General features: G+C 40.8%; 1 protein-coding gene across 1 annotated transcript in view; it reads right to left on the bottom strand.

The window, feature by feature from the left end:
• Positions 1-14018, bottom strand: part of grik4 (glutamate receptor, ionotropic, kainate 4) — a 140905-nt gene that overhangs the window by 31686 nt on the left and 95201 nt on the right. Inside the window, exons 8-9 of the mRNA XM_040131726.1 lie at positions 12921-13073; positions 11187-11291 (exon numbers count right to left, since the gene is read on the bottom strand). Coding sequence (XP_039987660.1) covers positions 11187-11291; positions 12921-13073 — 258 coding nt within the window. The remainder of the gene's footprint in view (positions 1-11186; positions 11292-12920; positions 13074-14018) is intronic.

The following is a 14018-nucleotide window of genomic DNA, read 5'->3' on the forward strand; positions in this document are numbered from 1 at the left end:
CCTCTAATATGTCTAACACTGATGCCTTTTGTATACGCTGGGGAGAAGGCAGCTGCATCAAACCTCGTCTTTAACCAGCTTAGGATTTCCTCCGAGCTGAAAGAATCTCGGTCAAGATGCAAGAAAAAAAGTGAAACGCAGAATCGTCTTGAGGGAGAGTTCCTCAAAAGACGACTAATATGATTTGTAAACAACATTGCCCAGCTTTCCCCCAGTCCCATGTATTTAAATCAACAGTCGCATGGTGCAGCTGACACAGTCCCCACCAGTGTTACATCCCTGCTAAAAATTACTCTACGTGTCTGCGTGCATGTGTATCTGAGAGAAAAAAAACATCTCTAAACTGACAGCATTAGCTTACAGTGTATATGCATGCACAACGTACAAAGTACAAAGTACAAAGTACAAAGTACAAAGTATTGTAATCAAACCCATTCATGTTAGGCCAGACATTCTAATCATACATCAAAAGCAATACATTAAATTACATTTATGACTTGTGATTAGTAGTCATCCACATTCGAGAAGATGAAATGAAAATGAAATGAGAAGAAATCTAATAAAAGTGACTTGAGTATTTTGCTAGAAGACAAATCGTTTCTTCTCAAAATTCATAGCTTCTCTGACTCTGTCTCTGTCTGCGGCACTCAGGACATTTAGCTCATAACAGAGACAGCTTTGTGTGCAATAAACTGGAGGTAACAAAACCGCTCATAAACCGATCCATGGCTTTGCTGACATTAGCCAGAGGGCATGGGGCTTTTACGCTAAACTAAACTTTATATAATGTTTCCCATGACAGCACCCTTTTTCTGAGCGAGGTTTACATGGTGATATGATAAAAAAAAACAAAAAAAACAGTGTACACTGAACACAGAGCATCGCTAACACCAGAGAGATTAAGGCAACATAAAAGAAGGAGCTATGCCAGGGAGGATTGAACATAAGAAATGAAGTGAGCATGCAAAATGTTGTTCAAAGAAGTGATAGAAAAGACGATACTGAATTCACACTTTTAATTTGAGCTTCAAGGCAGCTGATTCCAAAGTCTAAATTCCCTGCTGGAGAAGCAAAGAGCACCTTCAGTTCTCACGATGAAATGTGCAGAAATGGGGGGAAAAAAGATGGTGCATAAACAAGGTGAAAGAGAAACCATGTTTAATGGATGATCTTTGGAAGTTAATGTTGTCTGACATGCAGCAGCAACATGCTGCAGTTCCAGTGGCTTGAAACATCTACCTCATATGCAAATGACCATAACCACACACCTTGTACGACAGCAGAACAGTGACAACAAAATCTCACCCTAATGCTCCGTCCTGAAGCGCTGTAGAAAAATGTTATTGGGATATGGCTCGCAATCGATACAAATATTGCATAAGATGAAAGACAAATATAAAAACCCTGGAGAGAGAGGAACTCTTTTTTCCAGAAGGCTTTATAGTCCCTTGATATGATACTGAGAGATGCTCTGCAACATTTCAGGGACATTTTTATTTTACAGAGAAATAATGCAGCTGCATTGCATACAGGTCAATAAACACTGAATTTACACCACTACAATCTCCTTTCCCCTCCTGTCACATAGCAGCTTTCCTTTCTAGTATTTGTCCCCAAATAGTCAATATTGTATATTTCCTTTGTTGATTATCAGATTGGTTGCTACCAGGGGCCTTTTTTCTTCCCAGATTTTAAATTTCACAGGCATTTTATGAATTATGACTTTCACTCTGAGCCCCTATTAAGTTCTTACCCGGATAAAGGCATGTATAAAATGATTTGCCTATGCGAAACTCAATTTGATGGCCAGGAATTTATGTAGAACACCTTGTTTTAGGAGCCCAGCTGGAGGACCTTTACTTCTGATTAAAGCTGTCACCTCTAGCGATGTAAAACTTGCTGTAAATATTGTTTGCAATTACACAGCAGTAACACAGACACCGACTTACTTTCTTTCTAATACAGATTCTCTCTCTGTCTGACTCCCTTGTTCACACAAACACACACACACACACACGGAGTCAAAGATGGAAATATATTTAAATTGCACAGCTGGAGGAGATGAGAGGGCCACCTCAGTCTCTAAACGTACTCTAACCTTGGTGGCAGTAGCTCAAGCAGCAGCTCTTACGTATTAGCCCCTATATGTCTGTCAGACCAGGTTAAGATGTACTCATCTCTGCTGGAGCTCGAGGCAGAGAAAGAGATCCAAGCCATGTGCGGTGTGCTGAGCTACTCTGGGCTCCTATGATAATATCCTTCAGGAGAAGGAAAAATGATGGAGGCAGTCTTGAATCTGTCATCCTACTGTGCACCATCCCACACCTCTCACCCCCTTACATTTTCCCTTTTTTCCCACCTCTACTGTGCTGTACCCGTCCTTTCCCTCCCTGCTTCCCTCACACTGCAGAAGCGGAGAGAAATTGAATTGAGCGCATCTACATCCACAGCAGTGGGGGCAGCTAGAGTAATAGTGTTCTCAGAGACAGGGTGGGAGCAAAGAAAAGGGGAGGGGGAAGAAAAAAAAGCAGATTGCTGTAATAAACATCGAAGCAGCGCTGACAGGAAATAAATAAATCCAATAGAAAAGAGAAAGAAACTGAATGAGCACATTCAGCCTTTAACTGGAGGAAGTGTTGTGTAAATAACACAGCTCAAATCATTTCATGCAAATTGAAGTGGTTCCCATGCTGATATCTATGTGTGTCTGAGAGTGTGTGAGCATGTGTCTGTGCATGGGTCTAAGATATTCCAGGCATTCCGCAATCCCTCAGATACAGGGAAGCAGATGAGGATGAGGTCTCCTCTCACTTCACCAACTCCGCCCCTTGGCTCTGCCTCTGAAGACCTTGACACAAGGACACCTGGGGACTAAAGTTTAATGAAAAAAAACAAAAGCAATCTGGTTTTAAATGTCCACATGTTAATTCAGGAAATTGTAAAGGAGGAACCAGGGCAGGTCCGGATGATTTAATAGTTTATTGAGTGTCTCTTCACAAAGATTCGCTATGGGGGCATACAAAAGCACAGCAAGGAGAACATGGGACTAAAACATGTGGGAGGAAGACACCATTGCAAAAATCAATGTCCAAGGTTAAAGAAAGCATAGTGCAATCAAGGACCCTGTTTATTTATATCAGATGAACAAATGGTTTGAGCTTTAGCTACTGCTGAATAGATGTAATATAGAAAATGAGGCAAAATAATCAAAAAGAATTTGACTGCACTGTCGAAAATGGCTAGAGTATTCTCCACCTGAGCTTGAAGGCTATTCAGTTCTTTGCATTTAGAAAATTCACTCAATGCTGCAGCAAATGTAATCTACCCTGATAAAAAAGAATGAGTTGGGACACTTGCTTTCTATTTCAGTAAATCTGCCAGGGGTTGTTTGGGCAGCTTGCGCATTTGCCTAGGGAGGCATTTCTATTACTTCAGTGGAAGTAATGTAAAAGAGAACTAAAAAAAAACCAAAACAGAAACACATTTTCAAGTTATGTTGATGGGATTAGGGGAACAGAATTTGGCATAAAACAAAGTGAGAGAAATTGTGCAGCTTCAGGGACAGCTGGTACAACTACGGTAAGCCCCAGTCACTAAAAGAATGCCTCAAATTCCTTCATTCTTCTTTGACATTTGTTTTAAAGCTATGACAGTTCAGATCAGTTCAATCTCGCAAGCTTCATCAAAACACATTATGAAAGTGTGAGAACATCAGAGCCAAATCTATTCTTGAGCAGCGACCTTTGCAAAGCACCTGTGGACTTGATAATGAGAACAATTTGCTTTGAGACATGCCGGCGTCGGCCTTTGGCCTTTTTTCCCTTCTGGTCAGTGTGTCCAGCTGGAAGTCATAACCCACTCCCTGCTCCATAGCCTCTTCCAGCCTCTGCAACTAACTCAAAATATATCCCTCCTCTCCGTTGCTTCTCCTTCTTGTCTCTCTCAGGTGATTAATCGCCTTCATCATAAAACTTAATTAGTAATTCCCTTCTCTCCAGAAAGAGTAATTGCAGCTCACCAACCCCCTGCGATGTACAGAGATGAACATGTGTGTATTTAGCATTTACACACATGTACGCGCAGATATAGATAAATACACAGACCCTGTCTTCTGCACTCTCATACAACAGCCTGGTGGCAACAGCTTGCAAACCCCAACCTGCAACAATTACTCATTTTACAGCTTTCTCCAATTAACAGGCGTGCTGCTGTCAGTGAGCTCCATGCAGAAAATGAAAGCAGGTCTTCGGAGGCCAGGGGGCTGGAGAGAGGCTGGACTGCTCTGTCAGTATGGTGTGTGCTGTGGTGCAGTTGGGTGGAAGGCTGCAATGTGTTTGTTTTGGAAAAGACTCGTGCCTCTGCTAAACATGCAAAGATGGCAGCGGGCTCGTTATGTGTGACTGTGTGCAGAGCCAAGTAGCAGGCAGCGGAGGCTGGCACCAACCCCATCAGTGCTCACACATAAACACTGACACACACACGCACACACATGCGCACACACACACACACACACACACACACACACACACACACACACACACACACACACACACACACACACACACACACACACACACAGTGAGTGGTCCTACAGCTGCAACAGCCCTTTATCACAATAAAGTGACAAAATCTCTCATACGTCTGATCCCCCACACAGAGAATGCTGTAATCCGTTCTAGCAACAAGTGTGTGACTTAGGAAACTGCTCCGTCTTTTGATGTTCCTGGAGAGGAGAAAGCAGTCTGTGTGTTCAGAGGAACAGGTTTAGTTATATTAGCCGTTTATATATATCCAGAATTAAACTGTTTTACAGTGTACCCCTGGAGTTCACACCATCTGGAGACTATACACTTAGAAACACATTCACATTTGCAAATATAAACCAAGATAGTTCTTCGAATTATACCCCCTTATCTAGCTCATTACGTTGGCTTGTGAAAGGACGTAGCAAAAGGATATAGGGGATAGCAGTCAAGCATGATTAGTAAATTCCAAATAGGGGTTAAAGTTCAGTGTTGTTGCCTTCAGAATTAGGTGTGGTGACAGCTTAAATAGTGTAGCTACAAAAACAGAGCCCCAGCTGTTATGCATATATTTCTGATATGCAGAAATACTGTTTCTAGTTTTATAGCTTTGTTCTAAACTTTTTACTTAATTCCTTTTTTTCTCTCACACAAGAGGGTGACGGGATGGCAGAAATTAAATGCGTCATATATTACTTTCTGCCTGTCATCCTCTTGTCTTCTTCCCTTATCATTCTTCTCCTTCTCTCTCTCCCTCCACTTGCCTCACTCTCCTCCTCTGTGGATTGTTGTTGGTAACAGGTGCCAGTGGTGCCTCAGCCAGAGCACGGACAATGCCATGCCAACTTCTTACACCATCATCACTGGCCTCCCTGGCTGTCAGCACAGGAGCAGCTGGGAAATTTAATTTGCCTGCCAAAACTGAACAATTAAAGATTATTACATAATGCAGCCACATCATACTCTGGAAATAAGGTAGGCTAACCAAACTGTCATCTGAAATGGTGGTTTTCAAGCTTAAGGCTATTACTGGTATTATGCTTTCATGTTATGCCTATGTAGTCATGGTGCTCTAGATTTATGAAATGACTAGATCTAGTCATTTTCAGATGATATTATAGTATGTCTCACTGTGAAGAATTTTGCATCAGAGCACATTCGGTCAAAATGCATTTTTCAATAATTCATAATAAATAATTCAAACAAAAGAAAAACTGGAATTATCGTCTTGAGGTCGTATGCCTCCTCCATCCAGTCAAGTTGCAGTTTAAATCCATGTCTGTCCAGACTCATATAATATATGTGGTGAAGACTTTGAAAGAATTTATTAAAAGGTATACATTTTTTTTTTTTTTTGCGAAATGGAAGTTATCACTATATTGACATGCATGATTTCAGTGAATAATTTCCAGTGAGAAACAGGCTGTCTTCACTTATAGACTATTTTTTCACACACATCTTCAACACAGTTTCAAGGTAGGCATCCAAGATTAGTGTCACCAATTCAGTATCTGACCAAATGTGAAATATAGTTACAATCCCCACTTCTGCTCCTAAGTTATGGTGTTGAATAATGGCAAGAAAAGTGTTTTTGCAAAACATTATGATGTCACAGTGAAGTTAACTTTTGAACTTTTTGGATATAAAAAATGTCATCACCTCATCATGTTATCCTATTAGACATTTGTGTAAAATTTTGTCATAATTAGCGCAAGAATTCTTGAGTTATGGCCAAAAATGAGTTTTGTGATGTCACAATGACCCTGAACTTTGACCTTTAACCATCTAGTTCTGATCGGTTCATCCTTGAGTCTAAGTGAATGTTTGTGCCAAATTTGAAGAAATTCCCTCCAGGCGTTCCTGAGATATCGTGTTCATGAGAATGGGACTGACAGCCTGAAAACATTACGCCTCCGGTCATGACTGTCTCCAGCACAGAGGCATTAAAAAAACATTTTCTAGTTTTTTGTGGTTAAAGTTCTGAATGCAAAGCATTCATAACAAATCTGTGCAGCCAAAATGGGAAAATTGACACTACAGCCACACTTTAGGGCTTGACCAGGTTAACAGGTACATGTATCTTTTGGTCATCTGATTTTCCTTCAGAAGCAGGTATTAAAAAACAAAAAAACAGTGGTTATTTGATTTTCCTTTTTTAAAATACAAAAATTACAATTGAAATACAAGGCATTTTTCTTTTTCATGGTCCAAAAGGGATGATTGAAATTTTTAAAAAATGGTTCAATTATCATTTTCTATTCGTGTAACAAAAAATAAAATCAGGAAACAGAAAAAAAGGAATTTTTTTTTTTAATATTCTGGGACAGGTCATGCTGAGCTCTGCCTGCCTGCCTGCCGAGACCTGCATGCCTGTCGCGGGAGTGGAGATTTGATTTAAAAATAAAATATGGATGGATGCTTTAACCCAGACCCTTAGTGCTCAAGCACAACCAATGATTAGTATTCTAATCAGAGCTGATAGTTGCATCAAATATGCAAAGGCAAAGCACGTCCAATCACTGGTGCTCATTACTCATTAGGTTATAAAGTAATGCAGAGAACAACCTGTGATGCTTCCTAAACAGACGGACGGACAGATAGATAGATAAATTAGAGATGTGTGTGTGGGAGTGTTTGATCTGTGATAACGCCTTCTAGAGAAATTTAATTTGTGACGGTTATTGGCTGTAGAGTGTTGAATCCCCGAGGAGCTCATGGTCACTTGTGAGTGGATCTATAGTTTATAGCGCAGCCACAGGGCTCGGGATTAGACGGTGGTGGGTAGTACCGACTACGGAAAGAAAGAGGAAGTGGAGTAGAGAAATCGCGCGCGGCATACAACACGCCTCATTGCTCTCTATCTACAGAAAGTGTCGGATGGAGGTTGATGGAAGATGCTCTTTTCTCTTTTCAGATTGTATTTTGAATGAAAGATATGCATTTACTTGCAAGACATAGTGTAGACATTGTAGACTATGATGCTACTACTCAATGTAAACCAAACAAAAGACGAAGTATCAACTTGACATGTGCTGATTAGGAAATATTCTGCTTAAATTCCACGTGTTTAAGTGTGTGTGAGTGGGTAGCGAGCCACCTTTCTTATCCCTGCCAAGACCCTCACACCTTCTGTGTCTGCCTGGCTGAAGCAGCACCAACCCACAAGGCATGTGGGAGGTGTTGGTCAACAAAACAAACAACACCCCCATCCTCCCCCCCCCCCGGTCTAACACTCTGCCTCTCCCCCATTAACAAAACTGGCAGGGCTGCTTTATAATACTTCTGGTAGAAATCATCACATTAGGCCTGATAGCATTATCCTCCTGCTTGACTGGCCCGGTGCCAGTATAAGCAGGGGACATGGGGAGACTCAGACAAGGTTAATACAGGCAGATGGGCTGCTGTCTGACTCTTTTACCGGTTGCTTAGGTAAGATTTTTCACACACTCACGCTCGAACTTGATCCCTTCTTTCACGGAGATCATCCCAACTGAAAGGATACAACGTTTTAAAACAGAGTAGGGAAATTCAGTTATTCCTGTCTGTACTGTCTATCTGTGTCTTGTCTGTTTTTATAATGCAATACCAACAACTACTTAAAATGCTGTAGATAAGAAAGCGCGAATACAGCTATCTGCTGCAGTAGAGTGGTGACAGTTTGTTGGATTATGGATAAGTTACATTGCTGCATATATAATGCAGCAATGACAGAAACACACACCACTCAAGGCAACAGGGAAATGCATACTATAGCTGTCAGGATGAGAGACAGCCATTTCCACAGCACCATGAAAAAGCATAAACTCAAGGGATCACAGTTATCGCTTCACATTGAGCAGCGGGCCTTAAGATTAAATGATAAATATTGAGTCCTGGAATTTATAGAAAACAGGGTTTTAAGAGCAAGCTGTGGAAAACTAGCACACAGAATCAATTACTGAATGTAAAAAACGATTCAGAATAGTCTGCGCTATTGACTCATAATAGGACACACCTAACAAGTGAAGATGCCAGCAGATAGTCAGGTGTAATCCTTTCACTGTATTGAGAAGAACTGAGAAAAAGAAGAATAACTACTGTATTCAGTTGAGATGGACAAAAGCAAAGGAGCAGATGTCTGCTTGATTATTTATGTCCATATGTGTTTACAGATGAGCATCTACTGGCAATGAAACCCCAGATGCAGAGAGCTTGCTTACTGTGTCTCCCCTTCACTTTGGCATCCATAGCTGGAGTGAACAAACTAGATTAAATGTGTGCTCTGCAAAGCACAGCCACACCGCGTGCAGATTTCAAGTAATGTATGAGAAAATGACACTGAATTAATCATGTCAGCAAAGAAGTATATGCATATATTAAACCCTGCGCCCACCAGTGTCTATACTGTTGTTTCTCTTACGTAGTGTACATGTGCGCTGATGTCAATATGAAATTTTACAGTCATTAAAGGATGATCTTGTTTCTGGTCATTCCTTGCCTTTTGCAGAGTGAAAGTGGTGATTTGTCATTAAACTGGGTGAACTTGCGTGAACATTATAGGTTACCCGTTACAAGATGAAGATTGTATGAAGTAGGTCATAACGTACTGCACTGACACATATGGTAACTGTGTCCGAAGCACTTCACACTCCTTCTGTATGTTTCTTGTTTAAGGCTCAAGGCCACAGTAAAGCTTAATCTATGCTTGGTTGGTCAACACTCTCGACAGTAGTCTTTTGGTAAATCTGACCCATTTTCTTCTGAAAAACATGTTGCGAGGCACAACTGTCACTGTTGCGTAAATGTAGAATTTTTTAATGTAACTGACAATATCAAGACCTGTGTTGATACGAAAAACTGAAATAATATTTGTACGTATATAACCCATCCAAATACATTCCTCCCTTTCTTACTTTATTTTGTGCATTTTACCCATCACTTGGTTCACCAATAGTCTTATTTATCCCCCGATTTCCTCGATATTGCACACATTGCAGTATCTGTCACAACACATCAGTGCAAAAAATGGAAACTTTGGCTGTTTTGTGACTCATATGAAAGATGCTATCTTTATAAATATTTTAAAACCCTGGGTTACCCAGCTATTACCATAAAAGTAAACACGACCACAGCAAGATTATTCATCTTGATCTACACCCCTAACACTCAGCTATTCAAAGCTTCTGCTACTTTTGTACTGATGTTTACCTTTGAATCCTTTTCAATCCCTCACTCACGTCACTCACATACAATCTAAACTTTTTACCTGAGAGATCAACCACAGATTTTTTTACTGCTGGTGATGGCTCAGCTCTGTTGGAGCTGTTGGAGATGCTGTTGATGGATGAGAGAGTGTTGGGCAATCACTTTGCCCAAACAGGATTTCCCCAGCCAACTCCTGGTCATTGGTTCTCCATCAGAGGGTTCTCAGAAATACATACAGAGCTTGAATTTTACAGTTATTTCTCTATATTTAGACATTGTTACTTGTGACAATTTTGATTATGGGTTTTATGTACATCATTCAATATCAAACAAAAAGTCTTCAGACACAGTTTCTGGAAATCAGATACTAGAGATCTGAAGTCTTATGCTTGTCAATTTTCGAGTCCTTGACATGATGCATTGGAAACCTCTGCTGTAATGTCACCAACCCCCGAACAACAGATACATTACATAGCATGCAAGCAGCAGTAGTTCTGCCATCCATTCATTATCTGAGTGTGCTCTGAGCAGTTCAAAACCTCTTGTCACTTACATTTCATTACTGACTACTTTCACTCTTTGAAATCATTGCAAATGTGTTTAATCTATAGAAAAAAGTGTAAAATACCGCATTCCCTGATATGAAACTGGAGCAAAAAGATGTCAGGAGAGAGCAGTTTCATAGATTGTGTTGGGTAGTTCTGGGCGTAGACTGAAATGCCTGGTGGTGTATGGAGAGCAATGAAAGAGCAAAACAAGACTGTTTGTGTAGGAAGCTTGAAATCCCAGCATCCACTGAGGCAACACTGGAGTGACTGGAGTGGTATTGATCAAAGCCACCCACAAATCCCTGCTAATATATATTAGTCATTTTGTGAAACAAGTCAGTAAAATATTACTGTAGTAAAATAGTACTATGATTCTTTGTTCTATAAAGAATCACAACCTAAAGTGCGGACCTAATATTTATCCAAAGTTAGAGACATATCTGTAAAATCAACAATAGCAGCAGCAGCATCAAAGCCAACACTTGCTGACTTCTGTTTTAACCTAAATTTATTTTCAGTAAAAATTATGCTTCTTTTCACCTTCAAAGAAGCATCCCTAATATTTAATTTTGTCCCCTGGCACCTTGACACTTCTGCTAGTAGGATAAAGTGGATTGTCTGCAACACTGCCATAAATACAACTGTAACATCTGCCAGAAGTAGCCCCTACTGGGATCTGGTCTGTGCTGGAGTGCTTTGTGTTCAGCAGTAACAGTTTTATTATAGCCAGTGTCTGTCTTAAGAGAAAATGGAAGAGTCTGTGTGTCACTCTAGAAGTACTAGACTATTTATATGTAAATTCTTTTGAACCAATCCTGTGAACTTTATGGGATAGCAAGGCTGTGCTGATGTTGCCTGAATCTATAGCGTGTGACTAGTTTGACGACAGATAATACCAACATTAGATCTGTATGACTGGGAGTTACTTTACCTGCCTTAGGCCATCCTTGCTGTTCTGCATGATCCTCAGGGCGTAGTTAGACCGCTGGCCTTTGCTGTCGAATTCAATGTGGCCTGTTAGACCTTCCAATTCTACCTATCCAATGCAGAGACAGCAACACGTTAAAAGACATCACCAGGAAATCCTGCCTGCTTCCCTCTCAGCAGCACCTATTATGGAAATGACTGGAGGCTACATTAGCACTACTGGCTCAGAACCAGCCTTTTGAAATGTCAAATTTAGAATAAAAATACAAAGACAAGGCTGTAATATCTTTAATTTACAGCAAAATAGGAGAGCCATTAGTCATGTCTTCTTTCTCAGAGAGAGAAAGACAAACAGTCTGATTTCGAACACGTCACATTCAAGTATTTCGACAGTCCAATCACTTAGAGCCATTTCTCGCTAATAGGAAAGAACATTTTATTCACTGACAGCTTTCCTCCTTCATTGTCTCTCAGTATATTTAGAGTGGAGTTAAACTGACCTAGTGGATAGGGAGTGTATCTTTAAAGAAGTTGAGAACACAGACTACACATGGTTTTCCGCTGTCGTTGAAAATATCTAGGCTCTAGAATAACCAATTAACACGTACAACGTGAAGCAATAATCAAGATCTCAACAAGCATGGCTGTCTGAAATCATCTAATTAATGCTATTTCCCGTCCTTGTAGCTGCAAATGAGAAAGTCAGAGAACAGAATAAAAAACACACAAAAACGTGAAAAATCTAAAAATGCAAAAGATAGTTTTGACATTTTGGGAAAGAAGTTTATTCGCCTTTTTGCTGAGAGTTAGATGTGAAGATCCTTGTGAAGGGGAGAAACAGCTAGCTTGGCTCTGTCAAAAGGTAACAAAGTCTGCCTGCCAACACCTTTAAAGCTCACTAATTAACACGTTATATCCTGCTTGTTTACAAAAAAACTAATTGTAAAAATGACAGTTTGTGGTTTTACTGGGGGTTATGTGCCGGACTATTTTTTTGCCGGGCACAGTGACTTCCTGGAATTTCCATTGGTTGCCTTGCAACCTCATGGTAATAAGACCAGGAGGTCACTGCATCCGGCTAAGAAATTCTTTTTTGTACAGATTAAGCCAACGAGATATAACATGTTAAATTGTGTGTTTTGAGATCTTTAGAAGTACATGGCTAGCTGTTTCCCCAGTGTTTCCAGTCTTTATGCTAGGCTAAGCTAACTGGCTGCTGGCAGTAGCTTCATATGTAGCATACAGATATATCTGACATTTTTGTGTGTTTTTGTTTATTCTGCTTTCTGACTCTGACTTGCAATCACAAGAAGGGCACGAAAAAAGCATTAATTAGATGAGGTCAGATTTTCAAGCTTATGGAAATGTTCATCACTGCTTTACTTTCTGCTTGTGAACTGGTATTTTATAAACTAGATATTTTTACTGGCAGCAGATAATAATATGAGATATAATGAGATACAGAATGCTAATAAGTGAGCTTTAGAGGTGCTGGTAGGCAAATTTTGTTACCTTTGGACAGAACCAGCAGTCATTTAACTTAGCTGATCTAAGCTAAATGACTGCCGGCTGCAGCATCATATTTACTATACAGACATTGCCATGTTAACAATGTTCTCATCTAACTCAAGAAAGCACATAAAAAATGTTTTTGAAAAAAAGTCTAACTGTTCCTTTAAGGCCTGCAGACGCCAGTACTGTTGTCTGTTTCCACCTCATCCAGCGGAGGCAATCTTACCATCCTCAGGTAATTCATTAGGCTGGTGCCGTGCTCCCAGATCTTGGAGGACTTGCAGGAGAGCTGAGTGGCGCCAACGTTCTGGCTACGGTTCAACTCCTGGACTGCCGCCACCACCGCGTATACTGCATCAAAGAGCAGAGCTGAGGAGAGCTGCAGAGGAAGAGGGGGAGGGGAGGAAAAAAGGTGAATACATTATGCATCTGCAGGCACACAAGTTTGCGAAGCTATCCTTGTTAGGACACTGCACTGACTTCCATTCATTGTGGTCAGCCTAACCCAAACCCTGACCCTAACCTAAACCTAATTCTAACCTCAACCTTAGAACCGAGGCTTAACCATCATAAACCCTTTGAAGTTGTGAGGACCGGCCAAAATGTGCTCACAATGATGGTTTCAAGCCAAAATTTTTCCACACAACCATAGAAAGACATGTACACATAAACACACACACACACACACACACACACACACACACACACACACACACACACACACACACACACACACACACACACACACACACACACACACACACACACACACAAACACACAAAGGTGCAAAATCTCAATGCACTAGGGTTTGCGGTCACTGAGGGGTTAACCCATCCCTGGAGTGGCAGTGAGATTATTCCATTAGATCATTAGAAAGACTCTGATCTGCTGACAGTGTTGAAAACCATCTCTCTCTCTCTGCCCCTCTCTCTCCGTGTATCTGAAAGACTCTGTCCTTCCTACTCTTATCCCCACTGAAGCTGGCACACACTGACTATTCCAATTACTGCCTGCCTCTCTCAGTGAGGGCCAGAAAACAGTGGGAGAGGCAGCTTTTCCTCTCATCTCTGCTGTACAAACAGCCTCATCATTACTACCACTGCATCCTGCTATGTACATTTGATTAAAATGCATGATGCCCTGCATTAGAAGGTAGGGGAGAGTCTGGGATTCACTGCCATACATCTGTGTAGTGGCGCTAGAGATGAAATGGTCCAGATGTTTGGTGGATATTGATAAAGGGGTTAGAGGAATTGTGATGCATAGTAAATTCTGGAGACCAAAGAGAATTGCAATAGGGCATTAAACTGGAAACTGTGATGT

The sequence above is a fragment of the Xiphias gladius genome, chromosome 7 (genome assembly GCF_016859285.1).
Source record: "Xiphias gladius isolate SHS-SW01 ecotype Sanya breed wild chromosome 7, ASM1685928v1, whole genome shotgun sequence".
NCBI classification, from domain to species: Eukaryota; Metazoa; Chordata; class Actinopteri; order Istiophoriformes; family Xiphiidae; genus Xiphias; species Xiphias gladius.